Below are 18,011 nucleotides of genomic sequence, written 5' to 3'. Positions count from 1 at the left end.
TCCCTAATTGACTTTCTCATTGTAATAATTTCTCTTAAATTATTTGATAGGCTGGGAAAGTCCAGGTTGCTGCCACCACTTCTGAAATCCTAGAATTTTCTATCGTCATTGAACCTACAGCCAACTCTCACCTCAAGAGTCATGACCTCCAGCCCTGTACTTCTCCCCCAGAAGCTGTCTACTCTCTGTTCCAGAAGAAAACTGGAGGGAGACCGAAAAAACATACTTTCCAAGGTAATCACTTTAATACATACTTTTCTAGCTGAAATCTCAGGCAGAAAGCGTGTCCATCCCCATTTCTGTGGTCAGGGCATTGCATTAGAGACGGGTAGGAATGGTCAATACCTGCTTGCTGCCGGCAAATGGAGTCCTTCATGGGACCGATTCCAGCAATAAGTTTAAATTGGTTCTCTGAGGACCTCTTACTGATACAACTGATGAGCTGAAGTCTTTGCCAGAGTGTTTTCCCGTTCTCTGCCACTGCAGGACAGGGTTGTGTAAGATGTAGTTGTACTGGCTCAAAGACATTTCAAGTAAACAGATGCAAATGTTATAAACAAAATCAAACCACTGCAATGTTCCTAATTATGAAAATAAATGTAGGCTCTGCTAAGAGATATGTACTACTGCAAGATAAATGATAGAGTGCAAGATAAATCGCACAGCCTTAGAAGCAAGTACAAAGGACCCTATAATATCGAAAACCTGCTTGAAATTATAATCTCAAATAACTTAGGCACTTCATTGGCAATTGCTTACTGTTTTCAGGCATTTCCCAAATTGCTTGAAGTTCTCAGCTATTTCCCAAAATAATCTGCTTTATAATGTGTCTGTAACATGCAGAGCCCACATGTTTGTTGACATACGGTCTCCCTGGCTATCGAACTTAAATCCTTTTTGGGGCTAAACACAGGACTGAGATATGCACAATGAATCTCTATTCCTATTTTTCCACTTAACACAGAATAAAATAATTGCATAAAGTTCAAAAGTCTTAATTGCTGATGGATTTTTCCATGGGCAGAGGAACACAGAGTTTTCCACCAGCATCCCCCAAGGCAGTACCATCACATTATTTTCCAAGGGCCTTTCAGCCCAGGCATTTTTCTGCTCTGCAGAACAACAGGAAAGTGGAGCAACAGATGTGATGTAAAGGAAACCTGTCACTTTTTAGGGGTTTTAACCAGCCTCCAGAATTCTCTCCAGAAACTGCTGATGTCTTTGACCTGGCTGCCTAGAAATGGGCACAGATTGCTTCTTCATTATAGCTTTATGTTTTCCTGCCTCACTCTTCCTGACAAATGTGTGGGGAAGTTTATTTGCAGAGAAGAAAATGTGGTTATAAAAAAAACTATGGCTTGGCCAACAATAAGTGAAAGTGGTTTATCCAGTTACTTGACATTCAGTTTGGTTACTTGCCAAGCTTCATCACAAAATATCTTGTAGCGAAACTAAAGAACTTCTGTCCTACTTCACAGATTATATTTTCCTTTACTCTTTGGCATGGGATGTTGTACTCCTGGGGTAACAGTCATTTTCTCCTCTGAATTGGAACACTGTTCTCACGGAGCTCTCTGCTGAGATCCTGTCCGCCAGTGGCATGGAGCTCTTGCAGGGTATTTCAGCTTTGTCTGCAGGAGAAAAGGAGGTAAAAGAGAACTGCTGGGCTCGGGCGTGACTGTACTCCTGCCGCAGAGATTTTGCAGTAGGACCAGAGGTAGTGCAGAGTCCCTCTGTGGCTCCTTTGGCAGTGGCCAGCAGTGCTAGGGGATTTATTTGAAGTGCCTAAACACGTGAAAAAAAATTAGCCATAGGGCGTAAGAGTTGGTTAGGTGGCATCGTTGACATCCCTGCATCATGATAATATCTTGAAGCTGTATTTGTTTTTAAAATGAGCCCTTAGAGAGGGTTGGAGATCTGCAGGCACTGGTTGCTGGCTATCGATTCTCTCCCCCCGGGTGGCTAATACAGCTCTCCAGCCCGCGTCGATCGTGGCTCTTTGATGCCCAGCCTGAAATAGGTTTTCTCACCTACAGGAAAAAAGTCCGCATCACAAGATACCATCTCACTAAGTGCTAATTTGACAGCCTTATTGGCAGGCCTTGCTGTGAGGCCAAGTTGTTGTCGGAGCAGGGATGTTGGAATTGCCATCCCAACCCCTGGAAGTCATCCCTTTGGGTCACTGTCGAGGATGCTGGCAGCAAAGTCTGGCAGCTGCTTCATCTCCGCTGTCTGGTCTGTCAGACTGGCACTAGGCTACTAAACTTACTAAAAACTAATGCTAAAAGCAGAAGAAAATATGCAAAATAGAGTTTTCTCTTCTTCTTCTATCTTCTTTTATTTTTCTTTTCTCTTCTTTTTTCTCTTCTTTTCCAACCATACAGAGTCTGGTTGGTAATGGGGCACACAAAATCCTGTCTTCTCCCCAGTACCATCGGATGTAAACTAAAATAGCGTGGCATCTTTGCCTCTGATGTGACTAATTATTTCTAACATTTTCTCCTGAAGCATTGCATAGTGAAAACCTCAGTCAAATCAAGCCAGAGCTGAAATTCTAAAAAAAGGTAGAAGCAGTTATATTTAAAATACATGTTAGGAATCAATTGCACGCAATTTCCTGCAAGTTTAATTCTGTGCGTGCAGTTTTGAAGAACTTGGCTGTGTTTTTAGCTTCATGTTCTGTTAGTTGGACAGAACAATCTCTGCACAGGCCTGATGGTGACCTAGCAAAAACCACTCTCCCTTACTCGTCTGAGAATCCAGATGATTCTCTGACATAAAACACTTCATCCAGGTATATTTAGGCAATAAAAAAATCAGCATTAGGAGTGGAAAACTCGATTATATTTTGCTGTTACATTTAACAAGAAAGATGCAATATAAATTAGTAAGAATGTGTATGAACACAATTTAATAAATACAAGAGGAAAGATGCTTACATCCTCCAGTACGTGGAGTTTATAGCCTTGTGCAATGTAATTAGGCGTCTATGAGGGCGAGCATAATAAACTGTAGATAGTCACACAGCAGTGAATGATAACAGTATGTGTAATTCTAATGATATACAGTACCACAGCTGAAAGACTGAACGCAACCCCGCAATTTGTGTAACAGAGACAGGAGTGGATGGAAGGGTGGTTTGTTTTGTGGGTAGTTTGTATGTGAAAGGCTGGAACGCTAGCCACAGACTGGAAAAAAAGGCAAAAAACAGCATGCTTCTTGACTGGTACTGTTGCAATCTGCTATTTAAACACCTTTTTTAATTCCCTTTCCCAGGCACGTGAACTGCATGATCCCAGTGACTCCTTTGGCATTCCCCCTCGCTCCTGTCTGACCTTTGCCCAAGAGCGAAGCTGCGAGCGGAGCGCTGCGAGCGGAGCACTGCTGAGCTCCAAGCTCTGCCCCTCACTTGAGTCTGCCGCCTTTTAAGCTGCCCGCAGGGTACGAGACTTTCAGAGTTACGAGCAGAACAGATTCTTTGCTGACCTTAGCCGGTCGAGCAGCCTCAGCGATTGACGACAGACCCTAGCAAAGTCCTGGTAACTCGGGTTTTAAATCCTGTAGGGATTTCAGCTGCTTTTTTGGCTGCAAGACTTGGCTCTTTCAGAGCAGGGGAGTGTGTGCAGTTGATGCCCTGGGAGCCTCGAGCACAGGATGGAGTTTTAGCATCCATTGCAAAGCTTGACATTTCTCTCTATTTCCTGTGCTGCTTCCCAGCCCGTGACCTAAATTATGAGTAGGAGATATTAAGCCTGGATTTTAACTTAAGAGCTGAGTACACCCACAGGAGAAATTAAAGCACAGTGTTGTTTTTTGATTGAAGGTAAGCAGGCAGTGAAATTATACAGGATTCTTTGTTTAAATTGCTGCCAGAAATAGGAATTTTTGAGCAATATTCTTTTCTTTATTGCGCTTTCTCCTCTAAAACCGGTCTCATACCCCCACCATATTTAGACACAGCACAGTCCTGTTTTGTTTATTTTTTAAGTGGTAATAAAATGTCACCTAACCTTAATTCCTTACTCCTTCCTACTATTTATTAAACCTGTTTTCCCCCCAAGGTAGCATTTGCCAGCTTTTCCTGGAATTTCTTCACCATAAAGTCTGTGGGGTTTTGTGTGCAATGTCATAACTGTGGCAACAGAGAAAACCTTGGGAAAAGGGTGTGGCAGGGCTCTGACTTCTTGGTCCCGAATTGCCCGTTGCTATGAGAAAGTGCAAACAGATGCTGTACCCCGCCATCTATCTGTGGCTGGTTTTTGGCTACCTGATGGCTACTGGTGCTCCTTCTGCAAATATTGAATGTGTTCGTTCTAAAAATAGAAGAAAAAAGTCTAAATTTGCAAATACTGAATCTAGCTAAATACTCTCCGTCCTTGAATAATCCCATCTCCTTGGATTATAGATACTTGTCTCTCCTCAGCCAGTTCTTTCACCTTCTAAAAATACACCAGAGGATTTAAACCTTGTGTCCTTTGCTGAGGAATGAGATCCTCCAGCTGTAACCCACCTTCACTCTTTCAGGGAAGATTTGGTTGATGTTGGACACTGAGGCATTTTATATTGGGTTTAGCTCTGTGAAATTTCAGCTAATACTGTAAAAGAGTTAATTGATTTCTGCAGGTTACAGTCTAACTTTATCCCATGTCAGGATTTTCTCCTGACACTGCTCATACACAAGGTGATAATCTTGTATCTGAAGGCAAACATATAGAATACATTTTAGTGATCCCATGGACCGGTTTCCCAGGCAACTGTAACATCTTCATCCACAGCAGGGTGCAGGGCTTGCCTGGCCAGCGTCTCTTCATGCTACAGAGCCTGCAATCAGCAAATGCGCCTTGCCATGCTTTGTGGAAGTTAAAAAAGCAAATATAGATGAGTCTGGGATATTTCCTCTTGAAGTTAAGGTCATTCATGTGTCTGGTGTTGTCCAGTACAAAGAGTGTTTGACTGCTGAGGTTGATACATAGCCCGGTCACAACCTGCCAGCTGGGATTGAATGGATGGTTGACGGATGATGGCTTCTGTGAACACAGTGAAACACGTGGCTCAGGGTCCAGAGATGGGCAGGTGAACCAGGAACTACCCCTTTCTAAAGAGGGTACTAGTGATACAAGAGTCAAAACCCCCACGTGGCTAAAATTACGAAGGGAAAAACCAAAAAATCCCTTTATGCAGAGAGAAAAAAGGGTACTAAATACATTTTATTAAATACCCCATCCCTGGGAGTGTCCAAGGCCAGGCTGGATGAGGCTTGGAGCAACCTGATCTAGTGGAAGGTGTCCCTGCCCATGGCAGGGGGTTGGAACTAGATGATCTTTAAGGTCCCTTCCAACCCAAACTGTTGTGTGATTGTATGATTCCGTTCTTGTACTGCATTCAGTCTTGCAGAAAATGGGACTGAGCTCAAAAGGCTAGCGGGGAGCATGAAGTCCACCTAAACACAGTGTCCTCTTCTTCAAAATCCATCCCTAGCCTCTATTTATGCTACGCCACCCCAAATGAGTCAGCGGGGCTTTGGGAGAGGTTGTAGGTTAGAAAACAGCCCTGGGAAACTCAAAGCTATCAGGCTTCTGTGTTTCCCATCTCTGACATTTGGAACAGAATTAGCCAGTTTACAGCTTGTGAACTGCAAGGACTGTGAAGCGATTTGATGTGGCCTAAGAAAATAGTGTGTCATTTGGCACTGAGAGCTCACGTGTTGACTCAGATGGACACCGAGAAACCACGGTAGTGCTGAACTGTGAATCGTTCCAGGGAAATGGGAAATCTTCGGGTTGCACCTCGTGGTCGCGTCTTTGATGCGCAGTTATCGGTATCCGAGCCTTGGTATGCCACAGTACAGACATGCCCTAAGGCCACAAGCTTCAACACTTCCAAAGAGCACGTGTTAAGAGACTCTGCTCTTATATCAGAAGCCTGCAATGGGTTGAATCCGAGTATTTTTAGCTCCTGTCCTGTTGGCTTAGATGATGCTGACATTATGAAATTTGGCAAGGCAGAGAACTGTAGAGTTACTTGAGTTTCAAGGGATCTCTTACATGTAACATGGTCCTGGTGTTCCTGCTGCAGTAAAGAGACTGGGAAGTGCACGAGCTTCGCTTTCTCAGTCGCTTATTCCTAATTGGTTGCAGTAGTCTGGAGCATCTCGGATCTCGGGAGGCAATGACGAAGGGCAGGCCCACACTGGGTGCTGGAGCCCTGCGCGGGGATCCCGGAGCTAGTGGAGGCGGTGCTCAGGCAGCACCCAGAGAAGCATCCCCTTGTCCTGGGGTCATGGTCCCTATGCCCATAAACCCCACTGAGGTGGCCTGAGTCCCACCATACTCACATGGTTATTCAGCGTTGGGGAGCAGGGGGGTGATGCGTGGGGTGCTTCCCTGGAGTGTTAATTCAGGTGTGCTCCTTGCTGCTGCAGTCAGTCCTTCTGCTCACAGTCCTCCTTGCTTTTAAAATGAAGCCCTCAGCCCCTTTCAAAGTTATACCCTGTCTGTCTTCACTCCTCACAGCTTGGGCTCGCTCAGCCTTTATTGAAAAGTGCAATACTGAAGTCCACCATGTGATTTTTTCTGTGTACGTGTGTGATGGGAATTGGGTTTAAAAGCATTAACTTTTACTGCTCGAATGAAAGAACTGGCTGTCAGCAGGCAGGCTCTTCGGAAGGAAAAGAGAGTCACAGGGTTTTTTGTGGAGTACATGTTTGCTTCTGGCAGTCAATATAGTGTCAAGCTGAATGGAGAGCTGGTCCTTTTCATGTACTGTGTCTGCAACACTTTTCCTGTGAGACCAGAGCAATGAAACTCTGCAGTAAGTAGCTAGAAAACATCCACTGTCCTGTCCACAGAGAACAATCCTGATCCTCAGCATTCGTGGCCTTTCCTATTCCCCAGGAAGTGACACTGTATTACCTTTGCTAATACTGGATTTTGTGTGTATTCATAGTAATCTGGACTCTGGATTAAGAAGTAGCAGTTGGTTACCTCCCAAGCTAGTGGCTGTGGGGTGGGGTATGGATTGGAAAAAAGACCCTGAAGATGCTGGTGCTAAAAGAGGGATTTACAAGGTGGAGACAGGGAGAGAGACAAGTTTTGTAAATTAGGTATTAATGCAAGTACTAGAGGAATAAGGGGGCAGGTATAACTTCTCGAGGAGTTAAAACATGATGAGGTATGAAGACATGCTTGCACAGAACAAGAAAAATCCAGTAAGCTGCAACAGGTTTTCAGTGAGAAAACCAAAACTTCTCTCTTTTGACATGTGATATTTTTGGATGAATCATTTTATAAGAGGAGGAGAACACAGAGGAATAAGGGGGCAGGTATAACTTCTCGAGGAGTTAAAACATGATGAGGTATTAAGACATGCTTGCACAGAACAAGAAAAATCCAGTAAGCTGCAACAGGTTTTCAGTGAGAAAACCAAAACTTCTCTCTTTTGACATGTGATATTTTTGGATGAAGCATTTTATAAGAGGAGAACACGAGGGGAAATCATGCTCCTCACTAGCTTATGCTCAGACAAAAGGAATGTCAGCTCGAGCACCGAGTTGTATGACAGCAGCATTACCTCTCCCCTACTTGAGGACCTTTATAAGCAACAGCAGTCACCAGGTAATGATCCAGGGCTGGCATTTCGCAAGGTAGTGAAGCTCCTTTCCCTCAGTCATGGAGTACCAAAGGCATCGAGCGGTACCTGATACCTGGGACCACCTCAGTGTCTCAGCTGCCTGTAGAGCAAAGCAGACTCGTACCTTGATTTTATCTTCCTACCAGCGTTGAGAGCACGGGTATATTCACAGTGAGAAGCTTGCTCTAGGGTTCACTGCCTATTTGTTTTCTGTTCAGTAGGTCGTTACGGAGAAGACCCTTCCTATCAAAAGGCTTTTGGGGAAAAGAACAGCTCCTTTAAAGAGGCTGCAGTATCCTTGTTTATTTAAGTGGCACAGACAAGTAGAAAGAAAATAGCAGTGAGTTAGAAGAGCATGGAGAACAGATGGGAAATGCTCTGCATTTTGGAGAAAAAAGGTGTGTCCTCTCACCTCCTACAAATGATGACTGCTGTTCCAGATGTAGCCACTTATTTCCTAATGGTACTTTAGGTCTCGTGTCACAAATTTAAACTGGCATCTTACCCTTCTCCTGAAATGCCAAGAGCTAATCTGTGAACAGCTGAGATTTCTCCCTCGCAAATGTTGCCTGTTCAGAAGGAAATGAGCCACCCCTGAGTTGTGATTTGAACATTTTCTTATAATTCTCTGCCAAGCGAAAGGTAACTTTGCATCTCTCCCAGCTGATCAGACCAGGACTGTTTGCAGACGAAATGAGACCGTGGACAAATGTTTTACATCCAGCTGACCTGTTTTCCGTCCTGAAGGTCACGCCAGATTGCATAAAAACCAGCTCAGGTGTGAGCAGTTCACTCCTTTCTGCCCCGTCTGTGGATGGTGAGTGTCCCGCTGAGCATTTCTCATCCTCTGTGTCCCCCACTGACCTTGCAGTCGCTATGGGTCTCCAGGTTGGTGTCCTGCTATTTGCCTCCCGACTGTAATTGTTGCGTTGGGTTAGCTGTTCTACCGTGACTAACTTTAGCCCTACGTCACTCCCTTTTTTCCATTCCCAAATGACATGGTGTTCGTTGGTATGACATCTCAAGGACATAGAGAGCAGAAAAAATGGGTTTGTGCTGAGCTTCTGTAGATGAAAATATGTGAACTTCCTTGAGCCAGAATATTCTGTTGGCATCTTAATGTAATAAAAACTATCTGATACCTTTTTCCTTGTCTTTCTTAGCCTTACCCATTGGAGAATGCTGAGATACAGTGCAATAGCATATATAAAATTTATGCCCTTCAAAGCCACCCAACTCTCCCTATTCCCTAGTATTTATACTATTTATGTTAGTTTTCCTTCACTCCTTTAAAGTTTGATCCCTTTAAAGTTTGATCTCTTCTTCTTAAGTCACATCAGACTTTCCTACATCCTTTTCTCCTCACTCTCCTCAAAAAACTTTGCCTTTTCTTGTCTATCTAGGCTCTTTTCTCTTTCTTGCTTCTACTTCAACAACGATTCAGGCTTTCTCAGATCATCGAGATCTTTGTTGCATCTGAACAGAAATTGGGTTTCGGCTTTGACAGGTGCCTTTTTAGCTCAGCGCTGACATCTTTTCTTAGGCAGCAGCTTCCTGTAGGATCTATTTGAGAAATTTCTGAATCCATAAATTATGTTGGCACGCACAAATAAGCGTAGCAAAAATGTTAATTACCACCACTGTTCAGTTGCTGAGCCTCCCCTTAATGGGTTGAGTAAGTTTTGTCTGCTCTGCCTTTTTTTTTTTTCCCTCCAGATAAATTATCAAATGACTTTAACATTTGGTGGTGGTGCACAGAGAATAATGAGAGCTTGTTTTTCATGTTGTACTTCATGCAGATTGTTTTTCTGAAGGCGTGCAAAGGAATCTGACAAAAATGCAACAGCATCTATAAAGCAGAAATGTTTTCCGCCACGTTTAAATATGTTGTTGCCAAATGCATTATTTCTGTCATTTCCCACAGGATATAGCAGGAACGTGGTGGTGTCAGCAGAAGTCGTGTGGACGTTTGTGCTCTTGGCAGAGGAGCTGCAAGGTGGCACGCGCCGCGGTCTGTGGGAGACGATGATGGTTGGTATCGCAGGCTCAGGTTTTACCTCACGGCGCAGTTTGACGCAGTCAACAGCTCTGCCCCGTGCCGGGGAGTGGGGCTGGCAGACCCAGGTAAGGAAACTCATCCTGTCACTGCCCACATCGTCCCTGTCTACGTTGGCTGTAACCAGGAAGGAGAATATATATAATTATAGATGATGATTAGACTTTCAAATCCTGAGGATGGTGACTGTGACGCAGCTGACAGTTCCTGTCTGAGGTAGGATGGAAAACGTGACTTTAAAGATCGTTTCTCCTTCTGGCATGGGAGGATCAGGCTGCAGCTTCGTCCCCTTTGCTGTGACAGTGCACAGCTCCAATGACGCAGAAGTGCTATGGAATCGGGTGGCAACCCAAACCCTGGGGTTCACGTTATCTGTGTGTCCAGAGATCTTGCACCCTGTTCCTTACGTAGCCTAACACCACTCGGTTGCTGCCCGCTGCCTGGCTGCTCTCTGTCCAGGCCAAGCGAGCAGACCAAAACGCCCCTCCGGAGTGGGAGGCAGGAGGGGCAGTGCTGCTTCTTAATGCCTTTTGGATTTTCTTACCCTGCGTGTCAGACAGCGTATTGCTGGAGCCTCAGCCGTTGCTAACAGAGGCTTAGGTGGGGGGAATTGAGTGGAATTGCATTGAAAATTAGTTTTTAAAAAGGAGCCGTGCATCTTTTAAGTGAGGGCTGTGGTGCCGGAGGATCCATCCTGTCTGCGAGGGGCTGGAGCAGTGCAGCACTCGCAGGACTTCGCAGGCGGCAGCGCTGGCAAGCACAACGAAATTCAATAAAAGCCTCTCTCCCGGAGAACTTCTGGAGTTAAACAGGAACGCAGAGCTGTTTATCCACAGCAGCCGATGCGGGCCTCGGTGGACTCGGAAAATATGCACCTGACCTTTGATGAGACTATCGCCTCCTCCGCGGAGAGCACTCCTGTGCAAACAGCTCGGCACAGGAGCAGAGTAAATAACAGAGAGGAGAGGCTCCAGGCCATGGGCACGAGTGTCCCGTGCTCGTGGAGTGGTCATTCAGTTGCTGCCCCGTCACAGAACCAGGGCAGGAGGGGAGACAAGAGCTGTGCTTGCCCCCAGCTGCACCACTTGGCCTTACAAACCCTGACCCTGGTCAGCCAGGGACATGCTCTTTCTGGATCATAACCAAGTTTAATGGGATTAGAAACAGCTGTGGCAGGGAAATGCCCAGAAATAGCCAAGTGTGCCTCTATTGCAGCTTTTTAGGTCCTTTGTGCCTCTGTAGACGAGATCTCAGTGGTGCAAGCCAGGGGTTTGGGTGAGTGCCCTTGCTCTATAGGGAGAGCACAGCAATAACGACCGAAGGAATAAACCCGCTTTCTGACTTCTGTTTTTCTTCTGTCTTTGTGTCTTGCTGGGATTTTTTATTATCACTGAGTCAGGAACAGATGTATAGGCTGTGAGTATGATTAATTTCCATTTTGCACCTTGCTATGATCTCAAAGCAAACCGTCCTGGCTCTTTGGTTTCTTGATGTTCTTGAAAGCAAGGAAAGCTTTGAGCTCAGCGCAGAATATCAAGGCGGCTGTCTCCAAAAAAAAGCCATGCTGAGGTTTCACTGTGAACATCCGAGAGGGGAACAGTGAGATTTAGCACCTTGCCTTTCTCCAGACCACTAACCTGCTATGGTTTTACAATGTTTGGGGTTATACCAGTGGGCCATGCAGCTGGTCTTTGGTGTATGCTTTCATTTTTATTATTTTGATCCCTTAGCAAAGGCACACAGTGCCAGCTTGAACACTTGAGATTTACTACAGTCATGGGGGAGGGAAAAATCATGTTCTCGAACTTATAGGCTTATTAACCTTATTAAGTTGCAAGGCTCAATAGGCTTAGCAGTAAGCTTTGTGTTGTGTTTCATACGTTTTTCGTGGGGAACCAAACAAGAGCAGCAGCGAGATGCAGTTCACAATTTCTTTAACAAAGCAGGCAGGAGGGAAGAGGTGATGTTGTTGGTTTTGCAGGGAAGATGAAGATATTGCTGCCAATTTATTCTCACAGAATGCAAATTTAATGGACGCTGGGGATTTTTATTATGGTTCTTAATGATTCATATGACCTATGATTCCTGCCAGTGAACCTTAGCTGGGAGCAAGGCCTCAGACTGGGTGCTCTGCAGACAGAGGGGAAGGCAGAAATGTCAATTGCCACTTGTTCTGTTAAACCTGATTCATCCAAACCTGAAGTGGGAATATCTTGAATGTATCTTAATCTCCATATACACTTTATGCATGCAGATCACCGTTGTGTTAAATTGCATCCTGAATCGCTAGGAAAAAATAAACTCGAGGAAGTGAGAAGCAAATGTGAGAGCTTGAATGTTCACTCCGTTCAGATGACAACACTTCTGTGTGTCCCAGAGGTGGACACACAACTTGAACCCAGTTGTTGGTGACGTCTCAGTGCCTCATACTCACCTAACTGCAGCCTGCCTCGTGTGAAAGCAGTTTGTGGCTGCTCAGCTGGTCCAAGCATTGGAAAAGGTGGAATCTGCCCTTGAATTTTGGGGAGGAACACCCCCAACATTACTTGCCTGTCTCCTCTTGTGTCCTAGGGACTGCAGCCTGCCGTAGGTGACTTTTAGGCAGCCCTGGGAACAGAAAGCAGGCTGACGAGTTTTGCTGAGACCTTACTGTGAGCGTGTAATACGAGGATGAATGCAACACGCGCGAACCCTCAGGTTAACCGGTATTTTCTTCCTAGCGTTCAGGCCAGGTGTGATTCGTTCTGCAGTCTTTGGGAGGTTTGCTGCCATGTGAAGCTCTTTCCCACCCGCTGTGTGAAACATCCTTAACGAGCGCGTTTCATCGTCTTTTTGTCCTTCCTTAGAAAGTCACACAAGAGCTGTCTTCCCGTGTTGTTCCAAGTTTCGGTAACCTGCTGCTTTGCTCCAGACTCCACAAATCTTCATCCTGTCCGGGTCCGCGTGGGCGTCTCCCTGGGATCCCCTGGGAGCTGCTTGGTGTCCTCTCTTGGTTGGCCTGCCAACACCTTCTCGTAGAACCATAGAATGGTTTGGGTTGGAAGGGATCTTAAAAATCATCTAGTTCCAACCCCCCTGGGATTAGTGCTGAAGGTGCCTGCAGAGAAAGGCTGTGGGCACCTCTCGTCTCCAAACCTTATGAGCTAGAAACATGCCCAAATCCACTGTTTCAGGGGGGGTGTGATGGTGCTGAGCATAGGAGGTACCAATCAGGCACCATGGGAGGTCACCAGGGACTCAAACAACTCATGATTTAAAAACCCCGAAGTCAATAATGCCCAAAAGGTTACCCGGAAACTCTAAGGTACAAGCTCCACATGGAACCCAGAAATCCTGAACTTTAATTACAAGGCTTTTCTTGTCCCTTGTCTTCCGCAAATAATGTTGCATGAAGGTTAATTCTGTACTAAAACGGAGTTAAACTAAATGCAGATACAATGAAAGCTGACGCTAAACTACGCTGAAGCAGAATCCAACCCGACGTGCTTTTCCTCGCAGCAGAAACACGGGCTAATCCGCTTATCGGTTGGAGTTGGAGGTCCTGTATGACTGGGAACGGGATGTTCCATTCAAAGGAAAGGATTTTCTCTCTGAATAAGAGGACACATACTGAATATGCAAATAGTCAAATGTTCTCTTGACGGTTTTTATAAATGGATTGCTTACTCTGGTGTTTTAATGAGGCTAATTTAATCTCATATTTCTGTAGTCCTGTTGGTCCTGAAGAATCCTGAAGTACTTTACTGGCAGCTACAAACACGTACGTTTAAAAAGTACTTGAAGAGCCGTTGGACCATGTCAACCACCGAGATGATCAGCACCAGCATGTAGAGTGATGATGAACAAATATTCAACCACCATCTGAGATGAAATTACAGATTTTTCTATAAAATGTGTTAAAGGCTCGTACATGCCGCCGTGTATGTTCTGGCCTTATCTGAAGGCCTTACTGCTTTCTGCTTTCTGGAATGAAATGCATCCACATCAGGAGGCTGAACATTCCAGTTAAAGTTGCCATGATTTATAACAGGTCAGGTCTCCCCGAAGACTCACCCAGAGTTCCCCTCTGGAGCCCTTGTACGTTGAGTTTTGAGTGTAAACACTGAAGGAAATGCAACATTTGAGGCTGCTGAGTCATTGGCATGCATGTCTAACAGTGGGTGATTTTTTAAAAAAGGTCCTTTGCATTTTCATTCTAAGGAAATATATTGAATTTTATGTTTTTCAGCATTCCCTCAGGGCCTGTGTAGGCCAACATTCACAGATTCTGTGGGACTGTTACTGCTTTTACAGGACTTTGCATAAATAAACCACAGGATCCCCTAAAATGTTTTGGAATTAAATGTTGCACAATAAATTTGTTGCAGTAACAAATGATGCTCTTGGACATAAATGTTTGCTACATCGATGGAGATTAGCAGAATTTATTAATCCTACAGAAGGTTTGATTGAATAAACTTAACGTAGGCTAAGATATGTCTGCATGCAAGGGAAGAAATTAATGTCTTCAGTTTCAAGTTCTAGGAAAAAGGCTTAAAAATTGAGTGCATTAAAAGCTAAGCATGTAAAAAAATGAAAAAGGGAAGAAAAAGCTATATATATCGTTATGTATTGTTCTATCTACTGTAGCTGCTCTGAGTATAATAAGATTCTTTAAGGAACTTTCTACTTAAAGTGCACTTTTACTGTTTTTCCCTTGCAGCCAGGCTTCACAAGGTCTTAATATGATATATTGGAAGTGGTAAAAAATTCTGGAAGTGTATTTTTGCAATCTTTAGACCTTTGACCAGATTCGCTATGATGATACAGACTTAACAGTAAACCCACTTGAGAGACATTTTAATGGAACACTTTAAATGAAATCAATTGGTAGTTTCATAATGGCAGCTGAACGTGTGTTCTTGCCATTTTCCCATTTAACAAGAAGAAAAGGCCAAACAAGGACCAATTAGTCATAATAAAATCAGCTTTGATGACATTTTCACTCCTGAACTCTGGTATAAAATGGTCATCTAAGAAAGAACTGAAAGGATATGTGAGGAATTTGGTAGCATAACTGCATGTACATACATCTACACTCCTGGGTAAAAAATGATCAGGTAAAGTCACTGCAGATTAATTGATATAAGGAGAAAATATACCGTTTGTGTGTCTGTGTGTATGCATGTAGCTTTGCTTGGTTTTGTTTTAGATTTCAACTGATCTCAGTTTTTCTTTGAAGTCTGTGCAGGTTAAACTTTGTTTTCATTCTTTGGATCTCAATGACATTTGTGTGCTCGGGTTACCCACTTGTCCCTTCCATGGTAAGTCATGCTCCCTACAAGATCAGATGTTTGGGGTTTTTTAAATGGCTATTTTATTTAAATTATTGGGTTGGTTTGCTTGTTTCTTTGTTGTTGTTGTTTTTTTATAAAATGAAAGAAGTTTCTTCTATTAAAGCTATTGGTTAGATATTATTACCTAATTTTCCTGGAGTATAGCCCAATTTTTGTTTTTGTTACTAATAAAATATGCAAACCTCTAAAATAATCATGTGAGAAATCTACTGCATATTTAATGTAGAGTGTGTAGAGCTTTGCTGAAGTTGAAATATTGTATGGAAAAGAGAAAAAATCAATCTCCTCCATTTCATCTAAATTCCTTGTTATACCAAATAGGTACAATAAGATATTTGTATTAATTTCATTAATTTATTGCTAGCTAGTTTATAAACCAGTAAATTTATTGGTCACTGTTAGTGTGCAGGTGTAGGAGAAATTCTTACATATAAGTTATGGAAAAGTATTGCATAGAATCAGTGATACGAATTTGATTGAACTGTGAGATAAAGTAGAACCGAAGTGAACAGGTTGCTTCAATAACACTCACATCCTTTCAGTGTCTGATCTCATCCAGGTTACCATGACAGATTGCTGGTCAAACACCACGTAAGATTTTGCCAGTGTGGAATGAGATATTTGATTTCTAATGATGTTCAATTTTCCTGCTTTGGACAAAGTCTTCTTTAGACACCCTTTAGACACCTTTTCTTTATTGCTGTAAAATCAGCTCTAGGAGCCACAGTTCCGATTTCTTCATTTCCTCTGATGTGTTTTGCATCATTATTTTTTCACCAAGGTGATCTTTTTAGGAATGGTGGTCACTCGTAGGGCTGTTTCTTTTATTGATGTGAAGTTCCTGTTAGCCTTAATCCATCCAGCGCCCCGTTCTTCTCTATCTTTTACTTCTGTAAATGCTGAATCAGCTTTCATTTCTGATCAAGATAGTTTAGACACAGCTTCATCTGACTGGCCACATTTCTTAATGGTTCTCTTTATGGCAATGATAGGATAGGTAAAATGAATTTAATTGTTTTATATCAATGAATATTCAGCATGTAAAAATAGCAGTGATTTATTCAGTAATATACGTCCCTGTATAGGTTGTGAGACAGCAAAATTCAAAGGGGGATTTCTCCATGCCTATGTTGCTTGCAAAAAGTATTTCTTCTTGACTGGGAGAAACTTCAGTCTGGGCTAAAAATCCCAGTCAGTGGCAAAAAAGAAGGCTGCGTGGTCAGTGAGCTGCCTGCCTGCTCTTGCTTGCAGAAAGAATCAATCATCAACCTTTTGGTCACACAGAACTGGGAAAAAAAATTTACGTGTGAAACAGTATTAATAAAATCAATAGCACACTGAATTACGGCTGATCTTAATGAGGCTAATGGCAATTTTACCATCAATTCCAGTGAAGGCAGGTGTTAGCCCCGTGGCTCTGCATAAAACCATTTCCCAAGCAGGAAGAAGGCAGTACTGACAGCGTTAGAAATGGTGGCAGACTATTTCTTTTAGATAATCAGCAACCTGGTAAGTCACGATACGATGAAGGATGCATGGAACAACTATAGACATGCCTGGAGAGGTTTCCTTTTAAACACAATGTTAATTTAAATGCAATTTAAGTTTGTAAAACTCTTTATGTACTTTACGTTTTTATGCTGTAAGGTGCAAGGAAAAGGAAAGTGCACATAAACCTATGTGGATTTAATTCAGACTTTTAAACATTCCCATTACTATTTTGGCATTATTATTCATAACTACTACCATAACTAGTCATAGCTACCAGAAAGCTTCCTCTCCCAAATTTCTCCTTTACACGTATTTTCATTTTCTCATATCTGTCATTTAAACTACATGAGTTCACACAAGTGACAGCAAGATGCTGTTTCATTGTTAACTGAAAAAAATCTCATTTTACAGCAATAAACACGCATGCTGCTCTAGGGAAACTGTTTTACATGTCACAACCGGTCAACATCACAGAAAACACTTCATTTCATACCGTAAACATAATTGTAACAGTATCAGTATTTTATTCTAGAAATACCATAGTTAAATTTTCTAGAAGCTATGAAAAAATCTGATTTTGAATATGACGAATCCTTAGCAAATAACAGTTCTTCCTTGTCATTCTAGTCATAAATCGTTTTTGTGTTTCTGCTTTGCTTTTTATATTGAACAAGTCCAGGCAAATACACAAATCCATAATTTTACCTTTTCTTATCTCTCTCTCTTTCTTTTTTCTTTTTTTTTTTTTCTTCAGAACAGCAATCCTTTTTATTTGAATTGCCAGCTGTACGGAATCTGCTGAATAACTGCTTAGCCAAGGTGGGCAGGAGTGAAGAACTGGCTTTTTTAAAGCCTTACCTGGAGATGCCTTTCAATAAAAGGTCCTTTCGCAACGGTGTTGGATCGGGAATTAAAAAAACTTCCTTTCGAAGAGCAAAGTCATGAACAAATGTTCAAAACCACGCTCTCGTTTTTAGCATCTGATGTTTAACTTTGCGCTTAAAATCATTTTAATGCGTCTGTAAGATAAAACCAACAGAGACAAATGTACCCATGTCTTCGTCGTGTAAACAGATGTTTATTTCAAAGAGCACAAGCCAGTGGAGCAGATGGGATTGTTCAGAAAGGGCTTTGTTTCCAAAGTTACAGTATCATGAAGTTTTGTAATGAAATGAATGTTTTCATTTGGTTAATTCCCCTTCTTTGTAAAGCTACAGATTTAATCATCTTGCTCTTGATTAATACAAAAATAGTCCTGTGCTTTCAATAGAAGTGTGCATGCAGCCTGTCAGGAGGACTGACGCTATTATTCCTGACATCCCTCCTCTGCCATAGAGGCAAACCCACCGGCGAGGCAAGGCACGCCTGTACTTCCCTGTCCCAAATCACATTTACTTGGAGACAACTGGCCCGGTAATATTAATACAAACCTAAGGTACATTTAATTTCGGATCTTCCAAAGATACGCAGGGCCACTGGTGAAAGACAGAACCAGGCTA

At 43.0% G+C, this 18,011-nt stretch overlaps 1 protein-coding gene across 1 annotated transcript; it reads left to right on the top strand.

The window, feature by feature from the left end:
- Positions 1-50: 50 nt before the first annotated feature.
- Positions 51-17,457, top strand: NPS (neuropeptide S; the record flags this gene model as incomplete). The annotated part of the gene is given in 7 exon segments (XM_010152592.1): positions 51-234; positions 9,554-9,753; positions 10,522-10,632; positions 12,597-12,715; positions 14,907-14,988; positions 17,267-17,303; positions 17,306-17,457. Coding segments are annotated over 7 exon segments (885 nt in total), but the record flags the coding sequence as incomplete, so codon positions are not given.
- Between the last annotated feature and the right edge of the window lie 554 nt (positions 17,458-18,011).

Source organism: Eurypyga helias, unplaced genomic scaffold (assembly GCF_000690775.1).
Source record: "Eurypyga helias isolate BGI_N326 unplaced genomic scaffold, ASM69077v1 scaffold4915, whole genome shotgun sequence".
Classification (NCBI taxonomy): Eukaryota; Metazoa; Chordata; class Aves; order Eurypygiformes; family Eurypygidae; genus Eurypyga; species Eurypyga helias.
Note: the sequence above shows the minus strand (reverse complement) of the source record. Positions and strands in the feature narration are given on the sequence as shown.